At 37.8% G+C, this 20,468-nt stretch overlaps 2 protein-coding genes across 2 annotated transcripts; both read left to right on the top strand.

Annotated features, from left to right (window-relative positions):
* Positions 1–1,337: 1,337 nt before the first annotated feature.
* eif5a (eukaryotic translation initiation factor 5A) lies at positions 1,338–6,280 on the top strand. The gene is made up of 5 exons (XM_053488277.1): positions 1,338–1,355; positions 2,648–2,837; positions 4,199–4,303; positions 4,615–4,746; positions 5,352–6,280. The coding sequence occupies exons 2-5, from the start codon at positions 2,670–2,672 to the stop codon at positions 5,412–5,414; spliced, it is 468 nt and encodes a 155-aa protein (XP_053344252.1). The 5' UTR covers positions 1,338–1,355; positions 2,648–2,669; the 3' UTR covers positions 5,415–6,280.
* Positions 6,281–9,516: 3,236 nt separating this feature from the next.
* On the top strand, positions 9,517–11,291 carry rpl22l1 (ribosomal protein L22-like 1). The gene is made up of 4 exons (XM_053487943.1): positions 9,517–9,589; positions 10,421–10,525; positions 10,701–10,822; positions 11,090–11,291. The coding sequence occupies exons 1-4, from the start codon at positions 9,581–9,583 to the stop codon at positions 11,229–11,231; spliced, it is 378 nt and encodes a 125-aa protein (XP_053343918.1). The 5' UTR covers positions 9,517–9,580; the 3' UTR covers positions 11,232–11,291.
* The last annotated feature ends 9,177 nt before the right edge of the window (positions 11,292–20,468 follow it).

A 20,468-nucleotide genomic window follows, 5' to 3' on the forward strand; every position in this document is an offset into this window, starting at 1 on the left:
ATCCAGCTTTCATATTTTTAAAACACTAAATTGTGATTTAGGTGGCATTGTGGCGTAGAGGTTAGCACTGTCGCCTTGCACCTCCAGGGTCCATGTTTAACTCCCACCTTGGGTCTGTGTGCATGGAGTATCCTCCGGGTACTCTGGTTTCCTCCCATACTCCAGACATGCAGATTAGACTAATTGCTGTTTCCAAATTGCTCATAGTGTGTGAATGAGAGTGTAAGTGTGTATGTGTGTGCCCTGAGATGGATTGGCATCCCATCCAGAGTGTACCCCACCTCATGCCCCAAGTCTCCTGGGATAGGCTCCAGGGCCACTGCGACCCTGTCCAAGTTTGTTTATGTCCAGGATAAAGCAGTGTAGACGATGAGTGAATGAATTGTTAATTTAAAAAAGTATGAAAATGGAAAAATATTTTATCTAGAGAAACAGGACACAATGAACACAAAATATATATTTTTAATTACCAAAAGTCCATTAAGTGTCCCACTATCTCTCAGTGAATTGAAGATTTATTATATTTTTTTAAGGTAGAGAAGATTAAATACACTACTTATATGTTCTTTCAAAAATGGCAACAGCTTATTGCCTATTTTGCTTTTTTTTTTTTTGGTTATGTTTGGGGAGGGTGGGGAGTTTGTTTCATTTTTCTTCTCCCTTGATCTATAATAAAAAATAAAAAGATTAATTAATTCAGTGAGGATTTGTCTATACCGCTTTATCCTGCATACACAGTCGTGAGGGCCTATCCCAGGAGACTTATGATATGAGGTGATGTACTCCCTGGAACGGGTGCCAATTCATCTCAGGGCACACACACACACACACACACACACATTCACACACTAAGGGAAATTTGGGAACACCAGTTAGCCTAATCTGCATGTCTTTGGACTGTAGGAGGAAACTGGAGTACCTGGAGGAAAACCCACTAAGCACTGGAGGTGCTAAACACTAAGCCACCATGCCGCCAGATAACGTTAACTAGCCGAGGTAAAGGTTAATCTTTGCCAGCTAATGAAACCAAAAAAAGTAATGTTTCACTTTAGCGAACTAACTTTAAAGGTAGAAGTTAATATTTGGTTTTATGTTCATTTAGGATTTACTACAGTACAAGTTTAAAAGTGTGCTTCATAAATAAATAATGCAGCTGTGTGTGTGTGTGTATGTGTGTGAGAGAAAGTTTCTGCTAGAGGTGGCGCTATTTCTTTACCTGTGTGGACACGCCGCGGGTTTTTGTGCGTGTGTGCGTGTTAGTGTTACACAGAAGAAGAGAGAAGCCCCGCCCATTATACGGGCGCTGCAGTAAAATTGGACGCGCATGCGCGGTGACATTCCTTTTTTTCTTGGAAGTAAGTATTGCATGGCTCGTGCCTTTCTCTTATAGGGAAAAAATGTGCATTTTCTTGAATATAAGTGTGTGCGAGGTGTCACTCGGTGTGTTCACGAGTGGGACTCGGTAACGAAAACCACGCGTCGCTTTTGTAATTTGTGAAAGTGTGTTAAAAAAAGTCGCGCTGTTTGTCTCTGACTTGTTTGAGGAGTAACTAAGTTAGCCAAGTTGCTAACAGACTGCACGCACGAGGCCTTCTGCGCGCATAGGTCCTAGTCCCAGGCTCCCGCACGCGCGATGTAAAGCGGTCGTTTCCCTCCAGTGCATGTGCGCGCGCGGGCTGTAGCGCTCATGGTGTCGTTTAGTCTGGATAAAACATTTCACACAGGCGTGTGTGTGGTTCGATTTATTAGCCAGCTAGCTCTGATAGTTTAGCGAAGAATCGTAAATTACTTCAGTATGTCTCTGAGTCTAAGTGAGCGCGCGCGCCCGTTAACAGCTCGTTGTTTTTAAACAGATCTCCATTAAAACGTCTAAAGTACATTACATTAAAATCTCCGAGTGTTTTAGTTTACAGTTTTACTAACATCTTTTTTTCCATGCTAGTAATGAGTTAGCTAGCGAGTTAGCTCAGTCATATGGCCTTACATCTCGCGTGTTCTGAGGTAAAATTTAAGTTTGCACAATCCACCGGTTTATAGTCTCCACTCCAGCTGCTGTAATTAAGCGGTTATAACGCGGAATAACGTTGATGTGTCCGGTTTGTTGCTGGGGACCTGGGTTTTTTAATAACCGCCGGCCTTTGGGCGTGAAAAGCAGCACCATGATGCGGCAAGTTCTCCAGCCTGAACATGGCTCTCATCACACCAGAAGTTTTCCGTTAAGTTGCATGTTGGCTTTTAAGCGCGGAAAGCAGTGTGTGAACCAGTTAAGTGGTCGTTTTGACTTGTGATCATTAAGAGAAGCTGCTAATTAAAGTAGCAGTGTGGAGCCGCATGCTGTTATGACGTAAGCAAGTTCAAAGTTGGGCTGGAGCAGTGTCGGGGACACACCCCGTTTTCTGCAATTATACCTTATAAAAATACTGTTTTAACTCCGTTATACTTGTAATTTAATTTGCATGTACTAATCAGTTGTGTACAGGTCTCTGCCTATATTAATTGGACATGTGCCATTTTTTTTGGCTCCTAAAGCAGTTCTTACTCGCTTTACCTGTTACTGCATTACCTTATGCAGCTAACCTTAACCCTGTGTGTGTGTAATCCCATTCTGCCCTGTTGTAATCCTGTTTCTGGTGTCTTTCCTTATCAGTGTCCCTTGATTAGATCCCACCATGGCAGATCCAGATCTTGATTTTACCAGTGGAGATGCCGGGGCCTCTGTGACGTACCCGCAGCAATGCAGCGCCCTGCGCAAGAACGGCTTCGTGGTCCTTAAGGGGCGCCCCTGCAAAATCGTCGAGATGTCCACTTCCAAAACCGGAAAGCATGGCCACGCTAAGGTGAGGGATAAGGGGGTTGGTTCTGAGGACGCAAGTTATTATTTTTTTATTATTGATGCATCGAGTAAATTTCTCAGAATGGAGCAAGATCACTGGTGAAAATACGTTGCGTCAAATATTTTAATCACACCATGTAACGCAGTGCTCTGCCCTTCTCGTGTAGAAAGACAGAAATGTGTTCGTGGAATATCCAGCGTCATATAAAAAAATCTTAAATGCCCTTATACTTTAGACTCATTTACATTTAAAATAAATTTTGAAGAGGAAATGTTTTATTATTTTTTTATGTGAAATTATGAACAGCCGTTCAGTGAAACCCTTTGGAGGTAGGATTTACGCACAGTTTCATGGTTTAACGTTTCGTATTTTACAATGTTTGACTACATGACTAGGATTTCTCTCACCAAGAAACACATGCTCTGTCTCGAAAATGTGCTAAAGTGGCATCCTTGCTTCATGTCTCAGGAAATTCAACCGTTTTTAAAGTTCAGTGTGTAATAAAATATATAGGTGAGTTAACTTTAGGCTTGTGTGGCGTTTCAGTGAACTACCTAAAAAAGAAAAAAAAAGTTCAGTAATTTAAACAAATGATATAACAGGTTGCGATTGTCATCTTGGGTCTGACAGTGACTAAAAAATGCAGTTCGGATGCTTCGGGCAAATCAGCAGTAAAGCGGGTCACGCTTTCCACTTGATGTTGGACAAAATATTTGTGAAAGGGAGCGATCTTGAAAATGTAGGTTTTTAATAAACTGTCTGATGCACTCACCCCAGCCCCACCTCTGGGTGTGGCTCTGTCAGGGGTGGGGTGCTCCCATGCTGGTGCAGTTATCTGTATATGTGAAATGTACATTTCTACACATTTTTTTTCTAGGACAGGTTTACTTTTGCATAATTTTGGTGTGGCTAAAATATCTTTTATGTTAATGTTTGAGGAAAAACCTCACTTTAGGTTCTGATTTTTTTTTTTTGTTGTTATAGTATTTTCTAAAAGTTTAAATGCATCTGTTATATATTGCACAGGACTAAGGGATGAGAGACATCCTCACTGTGGTCCATGTACAAAACACAACATGCATCTCTTAGTGTAGAGGTAAAAAAAAAATCTGTTAATTGTAAATAAATCATGCTGTTTTCCTATGGAATAAATGCCAGTAATGTTTTCAATCTGTAAAGTAAAACATTAAGATTTATACAGTTTAATAGCGTTGATAGATAATTGCCCGCTCTCAAGGTTTGGTTTGTTATTGAATCGTGGGTTGAATTTGACTTTTTTTTTTTTTTTTTTTTTTTTTTTTTCTTCCCCCTGACGAGTGTTAAACACACAGGCTTTAACACTAAAAGTTTTCTTGTGTGTGCAGGTTCACCTGGTTGGTATCGACATATTCACTAATAAGAAGTATGAAGATATTTGTCCCTCCACCCACAACATGGACGTGCCCAACATAAAGAGAAATGACTTCCAGGTAATTTAACCCCACATGAGCTCGTGGTGTATGTGCGTGTGTGTGGGAGATGGAAATAGTGCACCCTTTTCTTTAACAGCTGCAAATAATTAATGAAGCAACATTTAAATAAAATGTAATGTAATTTATGACATGCATCATAAAGAAAAATCTCAAAGATCTATAATTAGTGTAAAGCAGTATAATTATTTTGAGAAATAAATGATCTTTCTCCACCCACTAATCAAACGGTTTATTTTCTTCACGAAAAAAAAAATCAGTAATAACACCCCCCCTCCCCCTCACCGTCACCTTCTTTTTTTCCTTCTCAGCTGGTTGACATTAACGAGGGCTTCCTGTCTCTCATGATGGACAACGGTGATGTGCGCGAGGACCTCCGTGTTCCTGAGGGTGACCTGGGCAAGGAGATCGAAACCAAACACGGCGCTGGTGAAGACATGATGGTGAGTACCGTACTCGCAGAATGCTTTGAGGTCAAGACTAGATCTCTGAATCAGATGATTTTTAACTGTCATCTTGTTTATTGCTTTTTGTTGTCATACAGCTAAGGACTTAAAATTTATCTAAGAATTGAGCTTCTAAACCTGTTAAGTATTTAAAAGGCTGTTGAATCTGGAATTGTGCTTCTTCTGAAAATTAAATCCTTTCTTTTGCAAGTTTGCACTGTGTTTTCCCCTCTCTGGTGGGGTTAAAGACATTGGAGTCGTACTACATTATGAGAGGAAAAATGTAACTTTCTACATTTGTAGAGGATTTGGGCTTTATATATTAACACAGATGCCGATCCTGTAGTGTGGGTCTGCAGCAAAAGACATATTTAAAAAATATAAATTGGAGCCAATCTTTAGATTGACACTGACTTGGCAGCATGTTTGTTTATGCTGAGTACAAGAACGCTGAACATGCAGATGAATGGATAAGAGCTGGTCTCAGTGTTTTTTATAACATATAGTATTTTTATAATCAATTTATAATCTGAAATTTGTGCTCTTGTCTGTCTCTTCGTATTTCTGCCCTTTTCTGATGTGTTTCTCTCTGTGCTTTGTAGATTACCGTGCTCTCAGCGATGGGTGAAGAGGCTGCTGTCGGCATCAAGGCCTTTGCCAAATAGGAAGAGCGAGCGCGAGAGAGAGAGAGAGACTGGGCTGCTCAGGCTGCAACATGCATCACATTTAATCTCCTGTTTTGTTTTTTCTTTACCAAAGCTCTGGCCTTCACACAACCTCAACTCCTTCCTTTTTTTTCCTTTTTTCTTTTAAATCATCCCTGGTCCTTGTTTTAGTTTCTCTACTGGGCTCTTCCTCAGCCATAATGTCTTTAGGTTGTTTTGGCATTCTTCTCTCAGATCAGATTTTTTTTTAGGGTTGTTTTAGGTTTATATATATATATATATTTTTTTTCATTCCACTGTTTTTGCCTTCATGATGTTAGTCTGGCCACTTACATTCCTGAACGTTTAAACGGGATCCATTTGCCACATATATTACACCCAGATAAATACGCATGAGACAGGATTACTTTGCAGAATCGATGCCTTTCAGTGGAATTTATGCGCAATGCGTTTTAAAGGAGGAGATAAAACGGCCCTCGCGACATACCGGGTTTTATTTCCCACTTGCTGCCTTAAGGGTGCCATAACTTTTATTTTGTTTGCTCTGTATCTGCACTAAGGTCAGCTTTCTCAGTTGATGCCTTTACCCAAACAAAGTGAGATGTGTCCTGTTAGTTAGCACTTTGTAGTACTCTGAGTACTTGGGGTACTACTGGAAACACTTTTTTTTTTTTTCTTTTTTTTTTTTTTTTAAACAGTAAAATCACTAAGCCAGACAGAAATAACCCTCAGTGGAATCTCTAACCTCCGGTCTCCATAGTGATGTGGACAGAAGGATGTGATGGCCATGTGTGCGAGTACCTCTGTAACGCAATAGCAGCCTGGTTCTGGCTGTCAGACAACCTTAAATAAAGTGTTGAAGCCTGTTTGAGGAGTGTTGACGGTTTTCTTTGTGTGGTTTGTGGGTGGGGTGATGTGGCCAAAATCCCGCTACATTACAGTAAATAATTGTTATGATTTTAGGCGGCATAATGTTGGATGAACTGATCCAGTGGTCTGATTGGTGTTTAAATAATATTACCTCTTTAGTAGTTGATCTGTGGTTTAAAGACTTTAATAAAAGCCTGTTAATATAATTATTTATTATTAATAATCTCTTAGAGAGGAAATATAGTTTATACTTTTAATTGTCTTTGTTTCAGTGCTAATCTCTTTAAAATGTTTAAACATTTTAAAAGTATTGTATTGCTAAGAATGAAAAAAATAAAATAAAACCTGGTACAAAGCCTGAATTTCCCACAAGAGGCTCATGGAAGGAGAGTATTGTTATACTGGGTTGGTGTGAGTCTATGTTTAATTGCACAGAAAAATTAAGACAAGAATATACATGTGTGTGTATACATACAAAAAAAAGCAAAATTATCACCTCATTTAATATATTTAAGATTTCTTTTTTTTTTAATCAAACTTTTTTAAAATTAAAGTAACAAGATAAAATTTTAGTTGTCGACAGGTTAAAAATGGTTTGGTGTTCTTTTAGGAGATAATTTGTCGAGGAGAAAAATAAAAGCTTTATAAATTAAAGTTTCATAGATTAAGTTTAGTAATTAATGTATTATGAATAAATGTGAAAAGATGAATTTGGGATTTAATGATTGTTTCCCACTTTCTAGAGAAACATTAACATAATTTCTACTTTTCTGGCCAGGCAGATAGATAATCTGATCAGGTAAAGGGTTAAAGATAGTGGTATTATAATTATTATTATTAGTATAATATATATTTTAATTGCTGAATATCTTTGTATTGTCTTAGGTAACACCACGGGGAAACTCCATATGATCTAATCTTTTTCTATCTTATAAAATCAGTAAAAAAAAACAACTCATAATTTACTTACAAAAATACTTAAGGGGTGAAAAATTTAAGATGTACCATGTGTTTGGAGCAATTTTAATTAGTTTATTGATTATGAATTAATTGTATTTTTTGCAGTGTAACCGACCTGGGTGTGTGTGTGTGTGTGTGTGTTCTTCGCCCTGCTCTCACCCTGCCTTGTGGATGAGTCATGGTGCTGTAATGGCTGGGCCTCAGGCTTTGTGGACTTTATAGTTGAACATTTTCTCAGAGTAATCTGGTCTGTATTTAACACGGAATAAAACCAGTTTGTGGAAACGTGAGTCACCAATCAGACTGAAATTCTGGTGTTTCTTCACCTAAAGATTGTGCTCTGATCTTTACTGGAAGGGGGCAGACACCAGCGCTGAGATGACAAGAAAATGACCCAGACCGGAAACAGTTCATTAGAAAGCGGTTTAATCTATGACATCAGCACTATGACGTCATAGTGTGAAGGGCCTTTTGTTTATTTATTAACATTAAAACTAATATTTAACAATTGGCTTCAAAGAGATTTGTCTTTCCTTGGTAGAGTTCTTTTAATAAAGGCAGAAGGTCTGTCTCATTTTATATACCCATCTTTCTCATTATTTGTACATGATAACACTTGTAAACAAATTAATAATCTATTGTTTAAATTTTTTTGGAAAAACAAACATCAACATTTGAAGAAACATGTTCTTTGTGGTAAGAAAGCTGATGGAGGCTTTGATATGATTGATTTCTTTGACATAAATTACACTTTCAAGGTAAACTGGGTTAAAAAGTGTGTCAATGCACCCGATTCTATTTGGTACTTTATTCCACACAATATTTATAAAAAAGTGGGAGGTCTTAAATTTCTGTTATCGTGTAAATTCTCTCCATCTAAACTCCCCATAAAACTCTCTAAATTTCATGAACAGGCACTTTTGGCATGGAAACTTTGTTTTGTTCACAATTTCTCCCCACATAAAGAGAAGCTATGGAACAATGAATGCATTTTATTAAAGAACAAGTCGATCTTTCTTAAGAATTGGCATGAAAAAGGTATTGATTATCTTTGTGACATGCTAGATCCTCAAGGGAAATTTTATTCCTATTCTGAATTTATGTTTAAATATAATTTCCCTGTTGTTCATAAGGAATTTCTTACAATTGTTAAAGCTATACCTAATAGTCTTGTTTACTTAATGAAATGTCATTTATCATTTCAAGTGATTGTAAAAAGAGAGCCAATTTTTTTGGTGGATGAGAAATGTATTTATGACCCAAAGTGTAGCAATAAAATTATAAGAAATGTGTTTCAGTCAAGGAAAAAAATTACTCCGAGGGGAAAATTTGTTTGGAACTCTTTAATTGACAAGATTAATTGGAAAAAAGCATGGCTATTACCATATAAATTTTGTATCCCTAATAAAGTAAAAGAAGTGCATTTAAAGATTTTGCATAATATATACCCCACAAATGAGAATACATCCAAATTTGGTAATATTAATTTAATTTGTAATTTTTGTAATGTCAGTATTAAATCCACAGTTCATTTGTTTTTTAAATGTCCCCTTGTTAAAACTTTTTGGATTGATTTATCTAAGTTCTTTTCCTCGAAATCTAATGCACATTTTGATTTTACCTTATGTGACATATTTTGTTACCTTTCTCATTGTAAATATAACATTGAATATATAGGAAATGTATTTATTCTATTGGGAAAATATCACATTCATAAGTGTAAATTTTCTTCAACGTCCCCAAAATTATATAATTTTCTTTGTGATGTCAAATACATAATGACTACACTTAAAAATGTTAATAACAAAAAAAGTGCCAAACTTGTGAAATTGTACAATGACTTAATGAACATCACATAAATTTTCCTTTTACAATTGTACCTTTTTAGTTTATACATGCAGTTTATATTATTTCTATATTTTTTATTTTTTATTTATTTATTTTTTTTTTACTTTACTTTTATTAAGTTAATTTACTTATAGTTTAATGTTCATTTTTTTCAATGTTTTTGAAAATATAATGTCATCCATTATTATAATGTAATGTCGAAGTTATATATACCTGTAATAAAAAAAAAAAAAAAAAAAAAAATGATTAACATTAATTTGTAATAAAGCTAATAAGATGAACTCTGCTGGAAAGAAAGATTCTACCATTAAGGATTTAATAATTAAAGAAAGAAATAAAATATAAATTATACATTTTCCTCGCTGCCTAATAAAGGGGGCGGAGTCTGCTCACGCTAGCTCTCTCTCTGTCTCTCTAGCGCGCGCGCGCTCTCTCTGTTAGCGCATGCGCGTTGACGTCACTTCCTTTTTTACCTCGCGCTCTCCAACATGGCTCCGGTACGTGTGAGCTCTGCGGCAGAGTTTCCCTAAAAAAACTTAATTTCGTTTTAAGATTGTTTCGGATTGTACCAAAATTCTCTGCGTTAGATATTGGACAATAAGTGTTTATTAATCGCGTGGTTACGTCACCAGTAAGCGACCGTAGTTTATTATGCGCTTAGGCCACGTGCAGTGCAGAGAGACCGGATCAGATTAAATTAAATTAGATTAGATTTATTTTCCTCGAGTCTTTAATAGAAATTTATTCTTATTCGCTCAATGAGAAGAATTCGATTTTCTAACTAAAATACATTATTGTTTTTACACTGAAGTTACACACACACACACACACACACACACACACACTAAAACAGATCTGTTCTTAGTTTCATTGTTTATGGATGTCTATAAATGTAAAATAAATGTTATATATTTTTAAGTCTTTTCATATTTTATGATCAATCTGGGATTATCACAGCCACAGTGAGACTCGGCTAGTGTGTAAAAGTGTCACTTTATTGGTGAAGTGATGTGTAACAGCAGAGTGAAATATAAAACCTGGATCAGATACAAGTGTGTAAACACCAACTCTAATAATAATAATAATAATCAGACTGTAAACTGTCACATGATCAACAATGTGTAGATGTTTGTTTATTTCTATTAACACTCAGGTCTGCTCTTCAATTGAGTTCAAAAAGTAAAGTTTAACACAAAAAGCAACTTTAAATAGTAAATATATATTTTAATAATACACATCTGTTCGTTTTTTTTTTTTAAAGAAAAAAGATTTCATTTAAATATATAATAATAATAATAATAATAACATTCTATGTAATGCTGTTCCAGAAGAGACAGGTTGCAGGGAAGAAGAACAGGAAGCCGGCCGGCTGGAGGTTCACGCTGGACTGCACGCACCCTGTGGAGGACGGCATCCTCGACTCAGCCAACTTTGTAAGAACGCCATCTTCTCAGTGTTTAATATTAAAGCTTTACAAATATGTTTAAGGTAAATATTGAGGTGATTTCAGGCATCACTAACACCAGGTGTTGACTAGGGTTCTCTTCCCTAGTTTACGAGCTAGGGTTCTCTTCCCTAGTGTGTCAAATGTTGTGATCTCACCAACAGGAGACATTCCTCAGAGAGAAGGTGAAGGTTAACGGCAAAACCGGGAATCTGGGCAGCGTGGTGCAGATCGCTCGGCAGAGAAACAAGATCAGCGTCTCATCAGAAAAACACTTCTCAAAGAGGTGAGGAGTTTGAAGAGTCTGATCAGGGCTTATGCTGCTGTTAAATGCAAAACTTTGTGCCCCCTTAATGTTAAAAAAGAAAAATGAATGCTAATTAATTCGATAAGTCTATTACTGAAACCATACCCAGTACTTGTGTTACTGGTGTTTTGTTATGGGCGCACAAACTTTTCCACTCGACCCCTATTAAAAATAAAACTGCACGTTCCTGAAGCTTCAGGCTCAGTGCTGATTAATCAAGAAGTTTTTGAATTTTTTTTGCTTCAGGTATCTGAAATATCTGACGAAGAAATACCTGAAGAAGAACAACCTGCGCGACTGGCTGCGCGTTGTTGCATCTGATAAAGAGACGTATGAGCTGCGGTACTTCCAGATCAGTCAGGACGACGAGTCCGAGACAGAGGAGTGAAGGGGTCGCCTGTTTCTGAGTTTGATGTTTGCTTGTTAATAAATGAGTGATTTCCTTAAACCCGAGTGTGCTGTTTTTCTTATTTTTTTAATCAATTAAAATGAAACTGGAGTTCGTTTTTAATGCACCCAGTAACATTTGTCTGTGGGTTATAGATGTTAGATAATGCAATTAAAATGACAAAAATATTTAGTTTTAACTTAATAAACATAAGTTTATTCAAGAGCTTTGGCATTATGCAAAACAATCAAAGTGTAAACAGGTGGATATAAATTGATGTTAAATCTCAATAAATTGGAATATTATTGAAAAAGTTATTTTCTAAAAGTGAATCTTAGATTTAATACGTACAGACTGATATAGTTCAATTGTTTATTTCTTTTAATTTTGATAATTATGGCTTACAGCTAATAAAATAAATAAAGATTCCAGGACCCCAGAAAATTAGAATATTGTGAAAAAGTTCAATATTGGAGACTCATGGGGTCACACACTAACTTGACAGTTGTCCAGAAGACTGAGACCCTGTACATGAAGGATAAGACACCAAAGGTTATTGTTAAAGAATCGGGCTGTTCACAGAGTGCTGTATGCAAAAGCATGTTAATAAAAGTTGAATAGAAGGAAAATGTGGAAAAGGAGCACAAGCTACAGGGGTAACCAGAGCCGTGTAAGGTTTGTGAAACGAAGCCCAAAATAAAGGGGAGATTCACAAGGAGACAGCAGCTGGAGTCAGTTCTTCAAGAACCACCAAACTTAGGCGTATCCAGGACGTGAGCTACTACTGTCACATTCCTTGTGTGGACAAGAACCAGCTCTAGAACCAAAGACAACACCAAAGGTGTCTTACCTGGGCTAAGGACAAAAAGGACCGGACTGTTGCTCAGTGGGCCAAAGTCCTTACATTTTGCATTTCATTTGGAGTCTGGAGGAAGAGAGGAGAGGCACTGAATCCAAGCTCCTTGAGGTCCAGCGTAAGGTTTACACAGTGATTTGGGGAGCCATGTCATCTGCTGGTGTTGGTCCACTGTGTTTTATCAGGTCCAAGGTCAGCGCAAATCTACCAGGAGGTTTTAGAGCACTTTATGCTTCCCTCTGCTGACCAGCTTTATGGAGATGCTGATTTCATTTTCCAGCAGATCCACACTGCCAAAAGTATACTAATACCTGGGCTAAGTTCTGTGGGATCCCTGTGATTGATTGGTCAGCAACCTCACAAAATCTGCCTGGAGTATTATGAAGAGGAAGACGCGAGACAGACAGAGTTGAAGGCCGCGGTAGCAACCTGGGCTTCCAGAACACCTCAGCAGTGCCACAGACTGATCGTCTCCATACCACGCCGCATCGCTGCGGTAATTCATGCAAAGGGAGGTACTGAGTGCTGCACATGTTCATACCGTTCAGAAGTCCAACATTTCTGTTTTAAAAATCTTTTTTTTTTAATTGGTGTAAGTATTCAAATTCTGAGGTACTGAATTTTGCGTTTACATTAATCATAATCATCAAAATTAAAAGAAATAAACACTTAAAATATATCAGTCTGTGTGTAATGAATCTATATAATATATGAGTTTCACATTTTAAACTGAATTACTGAAATAAAATAACTTTTTGATGATACTGTAATTTATTGAGATGCACCTGTATAATTGTGTGTTCTTTATCTTAAAAAAAAAAGAAATGCAAAAAGATAAAATTTATATATTTTTTAAATCTTATGAATAAAGTATGAAATGTGTTACTCAATTGGTTTTATGAGCTTTTAATAAAAAAGATTCGTAACATTAAAATACTTACATTTTTGTGTAAATGTGAAGATATATTTTTGGCATGATTTTTAGATTTCATATTCTTTATTCACATTTAAATTTTCCCCTTTATTTCTCCCCTAAAAATATGGCAGGAGCATCACGAGTCATGTTACACTGTAAAATATTTTATTCTTTCATCTGAAAACTAAATGTGAAATCATTAAAATAGTTTTAGACTTTAAACATTTTCTTTGTGTTGATTGACTTTCTGGTGACTTTAAATTGCAAATTAAGAATTTATAATCTGTCACTAATTTAATCCGACATTCTTGATTGCTGATGATTGCATTTGATCATGCTCATGGTGTGAAACTCGTCAGGTAGGTGTTAAGTTCTCCTAAGAGGAGCATTTTCACAGAGCTATGGCTTGATTCAGTCTTTGATTATGCTGATCAAATGAAAATCTCATCAACATCTCAGGTGTGAGAGGAACAGAGACAGAGACAGAGAGAGAGAGAGAGAGAGAGATTAAGGACTTTGCTATAAATACTTCCAGAGAAGTTGGCTTGTTCAGTTTAAACCAGGAATCACACAGGAGCAGGTCATGGAGGTCTCGGCTGCAGAGATATGGACAGAAGCAACAAGAAAACGAATGCGTGGACGCTTCCGTGCGGCTCTCGCTGGACTTCTGGAGCTTGAAGTCTTAAGAGTAAAGCACAAAGGGATGGTGGAATCGGTACTGGAGAAACACAACAGTCCTGATGATGTAGATGATCTACTAACCGTCCAGTCAGGACTGCATGAGTACTGGGTAGAGGAGAGCTCTTTAACACTGAAACTCAAACGTAGCTCCTCACATGAGAACTTCGTAGATGTTGAAAATCACAGAAGATTTATGGACCTGAGAAAAACATATGCTTATCCTTCATCTGAACCTCATCATCTACATGATCTCCACAGCCATGAATGTGAAGACAGGCAGTCAAGGGTGAGCTCTGGGTTCTACGAGAGTCTCAATGACTCCATGGGATCCCTTTCCACCTCCCAGGCTTCCTTAAGTCATCAGAGTACTCAGAGTTCAGCAGGTTATGGACAAAAACTTTATGAAAACTCCACATGGAGGTCTCATTTATTAAAAAACAATCAGGAACTTTCAAGAAACAGTGATACCATGACTGCAGGATTTTTACAATGTGTGGTTCCTGAAGCTGGGTTCTTATCTGTAGTCAATTTGTACCCTGATTCCCACTGGTCTGATATTTCCGACATTTTGCAGCCAAAAATCATCCTGGAATCGAGCTACAGATCCGATCTAAAAAGTCGCCACAGCTCAGAGGTTTATTGCTATCCCAGTCCACTCCACGCTGTGGCCTTGCAAAGCCCACTCTATGCTCCACAGAGTCCCGAGCAAAAGGGGAAGAACAAGAGATCTTCTCCAGGAACTTTTATTTCTACAACTAGCTCCTTGCCTAAACCAGATTTTGTTCATGAAAACCGGAGAGCTTTTGGATGTACCTTCTCTCATCCAGATTCCCCCACCATTATGTCCCTAACCTTACCTCCGTCTTGGTTAGAGAATCCTTGGTGCGAGGAGATTGTTTTGAAGCGAGCGCGGGGTGAAATGTGGAGCCACCGCGTGGCAGAATGTTCGGAAGTTTCATGGTCCAGAAGAAGCTTGGCTTCACTTCATCATGCATGTCCCACAGGCAAATGTGGAAAATCCTCATCTTTTAAAACAATGCTTTTCCATAACAGAGATACTAGATCATCCGAATCTGAATCTCCAAGATCTTCACAAATTCCTAGTCCAGGATTCAGAGGACGACTCGGAACACACAAGAACCGACATAGAAGACACACAGCCGCTTTGACCAATCTGAAAAATTAGTCAGAAAGTAATTTAACTTTGTTTGTTGGAACTTCAGCTGAGAGTTGAGTGCTTCATCACTGATGTTCCTCTGTTCTGGATGTTTCATGATGAAGAACACTGTCTTAGAATAGGAACCTTTTAACATGTTCTAGATTTCTGCATGAAAGTGATATATTCCCAGTAATTGAATAGTTCTGTTTGGTTGTCCTGTTTGTAATGAACTTAGAGTTGAAATGAATGTTTCAGGAAGCCTGTAGGCCAAAGAACCATTTAAAGATCTTCCAGGATCTGGTTGTTATCACTGAGTGGAGTTATGTTGTATATTACGTTTGCATTTATAATTTTATACTTAATTGATGATGTTTAAACTTTATTATATTTCTCCATATTGTTGTTAAAATGTCTTTAAAACAGACATTTGAAATAAAATTGAAATAAAGATGTGTTAAATCACATATTTTAAGAATGATCAATCATCTGAAGCTAAGCTTCGTCTCTCATTAACACTTATCCTGTTTCTAAACATACACACTTCATTATCTCTGCCCTTAACACTTAGGACGAGACGGAGATAAACTTTTTTTTTTTAATACAAAAATTTTACTTTCACGTTTGAACAAGATCCAAATCTACAGAGTTCTAGAAATATTGAAGCAATAAACATTATAATTAATTACTTACAAATAATATCACAATACTTTGAATGGATAAAATAAAGTCACACATTTATTTGTTTAAGCGTCTTTAGCTTTAAATATGGAGTACATTCAGGTGGTCAGCTGACTTCATTTTATTGCCCCATAACGTTACTGAGTCTAGACCTGAGTAACTGATCAACCCCAGATCATAACACTGTCTCCAGAGGCTTGTACAGTGGACACTATGCATGATGGGAGCATCGCTTCATGCCCTTCCCTTCTCACCCTGACACGCCCATCACTCTGGGATAGGATCAGTCTGGACTCATCAGGTCACATGACCTTTCTCCATCACTCCAAATCCCAGTCTTTATGATCCCTAACAAACTGAAGACTTTTTTTTTACAACATCACCAAGTGTTTAAGTGATCTCCATCACACTCACTCAGGATGTGTTTCTAATCACATTTCTTCTGTTGAAGGTTCAGCTCGATCCTCCCAGGGTTTATTAATGTGTTGGACAGTTCTTTACCCAGGTTCATTTCAGCTTCGGTCTCCTTAGTTGTTTTCTTTGATTGATGCAGGACAACAATTTTACACTTCTGAAGCTGTAAATAATTTTTTTCAACCAGACAATACACAAAGATCAAAATGATGTTAAACATAATACTATTGGTGCTTGTGCTTAACATGTCCTTTAGATATAAAAGAAACAAATCTTATTATGTAAAATGCCTTACAAATAAAACCTTTTTTTTTTAGATCACAAAACTCCGGACTTCTGGTAGTTCCCAGAATTTAAAAATCTACAAAAGGGGGGGCTTTTTCATATTTAGCTCCAAAACTTTGGAATAGCCTTCCAGACAGTGTTCGGGGCTCAGACACAGTTTCCCAGTTTAAAAGTAGACTCAAGACGCATCTCTTTAATCTGGCACACGCGTAACTCATCCCATAACTTCATACTTCAGTACATCTATCCTGAATGGCAACTACGCTAATTCTCTCCATCTGTTCTGTACTTTTCTACCCATCCCGAGGCATCTGGAGATTGTACCAGCTTCATGATTCTGCTTTATGATGGTTGGAGCTACACATCCTGCTCCTGTGCTCCCAGTGATCCAGACCCCATCTGCCCTCTGCACCTACTGACTCCCTGTGCTGAACTGGACTTCATGTTCATTTAAAGAATTTCTATTATATTGTACTCTCAGCTGCATAACACACATGGTGTTATATCATCTCTATCTGTTATCACCCAGATGAGGATGGGTTCCCTGTTGAGTCTGGTTCCTCTCTAGGTTTCTTCCTATTACCATCTCAGGGAGTTTTTCCTTGCCACTGTCGCCGTCACCCTTGGCTTGCTCATCAGAGACAATTCATTCATTCATCTCATTATTATCTAGACACATTTTTTTCACACATACACAATTTAAAATATTTTCTTTTCTAAAAGATTTTCTTTCATTTTGTGAAGCTGCTTTGAGGTATGGAAGTATTTTAGTGCCAAAATTCCTCAAAGCAAAATAGCAGGTTGAATTACATGAACTGAAAAAAACGTGTTGCAATAAATATGTTTAAATTTTTCTGCATTGCAATTTGATCTGAATTGAAAAAAATCCTTAGAGCATTTACAATGTTTGAAATTTTTGCCACTGCAATTTATTGTGGTTGTATATTTCAAGTGAAAATGTAATTCAAGCATTTAAAATTCAATGCAAAAATATTCAAGTTACTTAATTGCAGTTCAAAAATATTTTCAAGTGTTAAAAATACAATCTTCATTATTTTTCAATCTTACAAATTCAGGTCGACAAAATTCAGGTTGCAAATATTCAGGTCTTTACATCCGGGATATCATGTGACCTGAATTTTACTACCTGAATTTTATTACCTGAATTTTGTTACCTGAATTTTTGCAATTTTTCCACTCCTCCTCTCCCTGCATTTTAGCAAATATATGCAAATCATTCAAGAACAGTTTTAGAATAATTATTCTTTATGAAATCTTCTTGTTCATGTTTTTTGCACACACCAGCAGGGGTCAGCAGAAACCCAAATTTTAACTGGAACGTAAAATCCGTAATATTTCATATTGCACTCAGAATTTGTTTATTGAACTTCTTCCAGAGAAATAATCATGTTCCTCCTCTCTGCTCATCATTGTCACTGTTTATCATCCTAACACTTTTCACACCTTTTTTGGGGGAGAAAAGACGTATTATCTCCAGTGTATCTCCATAAAGTTTTTTTTTCTTTTTAGAAGGAGCTTGAGGAGGAACGCTGAGCTTATGGAAGTGTTTTTCTTGGAGGAGACGTGAGATATTCCTATGCGTGATGATAACTGCGTTCCAGCTGCAGATAAAAGACTTCTCTCTGAAATTACTGCTGGAATAACAGGGAAAAGGTGCAGCGGGGATGTGATGGGTCTGAGCTCCATCCAGGAAGCTGCTGCTGGTTTCTGAGGTTAAAATCCTGTTAGACTTCAATCCAGACAGACAGCACAGAAATCTGCATCAGATCAAAGGAGTTTGGAATATGTAGAATTAAGGTGACAGGATTGGATCTTTTATTATCTGTCCTGCATATTTATTTTCTTTTTTCTCTTATCAAGATTGTTAAAATGTAATTCCTCAATTTTAAAGCTTTTATTCTTGTGTTCTGTCTTGTTTTTCTTTCTTTCCTGTTAAATCTCTTATTAAAGTGAAGTGTGAACTCTGTTCTTTATTGTTCAGTTTCATTTTTCTTTTTTTTTTTTTAGATCAAACCTCAAATACCTCAAACAAAATGTGTCTGATTCTCAGGAAGGTTACTTTAGATGGTTACCTTTAACATGCCTGCGTGCCTCTCTCTAAAAAAAGTGGTGTGTGTGTATGTGTGTGTGTGTGTGTGTGTGTGTGTGTGTGTGTGTGCCAATATTTTGTACCTTGGCCCAGTTTTCATAGCACATACTTAATCAAACCTCACTTCTGTCTGGACTGGACAAAACTTACTGGAACCTTCTGAAACACACACACACACACACACACACACACACACACACACACACACACACACACACACACACACACACACACACACAATACACACTGTGAAGGATATTTGTTAAATTTTAGCAATACAGACGGTCAGTGTTGTCGTCACAGTGCGTTAGTGAAGCTCTTAGTGAGCTGCTGATGTAGCTGGGGCGTCGCCATGGCAACAGTGTGAGTCATCCAAAGCAGATACCCGGAGCAGATACAGGACCTGAGCACAACATCCTGAAATCCCAGAGTCCAGTTCTCACACTCTGACCTCGAGATGTGTTTAGTCTCATGTATTGCTGTCATGACTGTTGCACTGAATAACTGTTTATGTGAAACATAATCATATAAATGAATATTACTTGCATGTGAAGAAAATTCATGTGAAAATAAAAGTCAAACTGTGTACACTCAAGGCTTCTGGATGCTTCACATCATGTTACGAAGTGTTTCAGGTGTAGACAGGAGGAGATGGAGGTCTCGAGTGTCCTGCACGGAACCCTCACCGAACTCAAACCCACTGAACTGGACCTGGAGCTTCCTCGACACCCCGACCTCATCTCCTGAGCTCACTAATGCTCCTGTAGAGTGTGTGGATGAACACAAATACACACACACACACACACACACACACACACACACACACACACACACACACACACACACACACATACACACACACACACACGCTACAACATATAGTGTACAGCCTTCAGTGTCAGAGGAAACACAGGGGGGAACCTACATTCCCCCCTGTTTGTTAACACTAACATATGTGTCTGATGTGCGGGGTGCACATACTTAAGGCCATATTGTGTGAGTGTGACAGCAAAGCTGCTCCCAAATGAGCTACAGTATAACCGTCTTTAATTCTGCTGTAATTCTAATGTGGTGTTAAAGTGAGAGTGTGTGAGATTTAGCTTTAACTCAGGTTTAAAACCTTCAGATGCTAAACAATCTGCTGCTCTAAGGGAAGATTTAATGGTTTTAATGGCTATTGTTTTGGTTTCTGTGTACGCATTTCTTTTCCTAATGCCTCATTCAGGCAGCAGCTGCCACACACACACACACATCCGAGTGACATCCGCCCTGTGTTGTGTGTCCATTTTATTCCTGTAAGAACAAACAAAAAAAGACTGGTTCATACTGGCACTGATCCAATACAACCCACCATCATCATCATCATCATCATCATCATCATCATCACAATCACTGGTCTTCTCTCATGCTGCAGTTGATCTGACCATTTCCTGATCATCCTGTTTAACCCTAATCCTGAAAGAGTAGACCCAGAGGTATGAGAAAGGCATCTGTGTGTGACTGTTACTCTGGGAAAAGTGATGCTGTTTATCACATCACAGCAGGTTTTTACTCCTGACACCGTCACCATAGCGACAGGTCATCCAGAGCGGAACCTGAGATCCACTCAAGCCTCAAGAGCTATTCTCCAAAGCGAATTAAAAATGAATTAGGTGCCACATGACTGATCAGACCAAACACACACCCTCACGCTGCCCTATTTATTACCCTGTTACGTAGAGTCTTATTTACTAAGGAAGTTTTAGATCCATGATTTTGTTTATAACTGCAAAAAAAATTGTATTTCAGAAGTTCAGCAGATTGTTGAGAGATGGTTCTGAGAGATGTTCCTGGTGTGTGTACACTGTGTGTTGCTTACTCTAATGAGGGCTGCTAGACACACACACACACACACACACAAACACACACACACACACACACACACACACTCACACACACACACACACACACACACACACACACACACACACACACACACACACAAACACACACACACACAAACACACACACACACACACAAACACACACACACACACACACACACAAACACACACACACACACACACACACACACACACACACACACTACACCTTTACCTCTTAATAAACACACACACACACACACACACACACACACA

Source organism: Clarias gariepinus, chromosome 26 (assembly GCF_024256425.1).
Source record: "Clarias gariepinus isolate MV-2021 ecotype Netherlands chromosome 26, CGAR_prim_01v2, whole genome shotgun sequence".
Lineage (NCBI taxonomy): Eukaryota > Metazoa > Chordata > Actinopteri > Siluriformes > Clariidae > Clarias > Clarias gariepinus.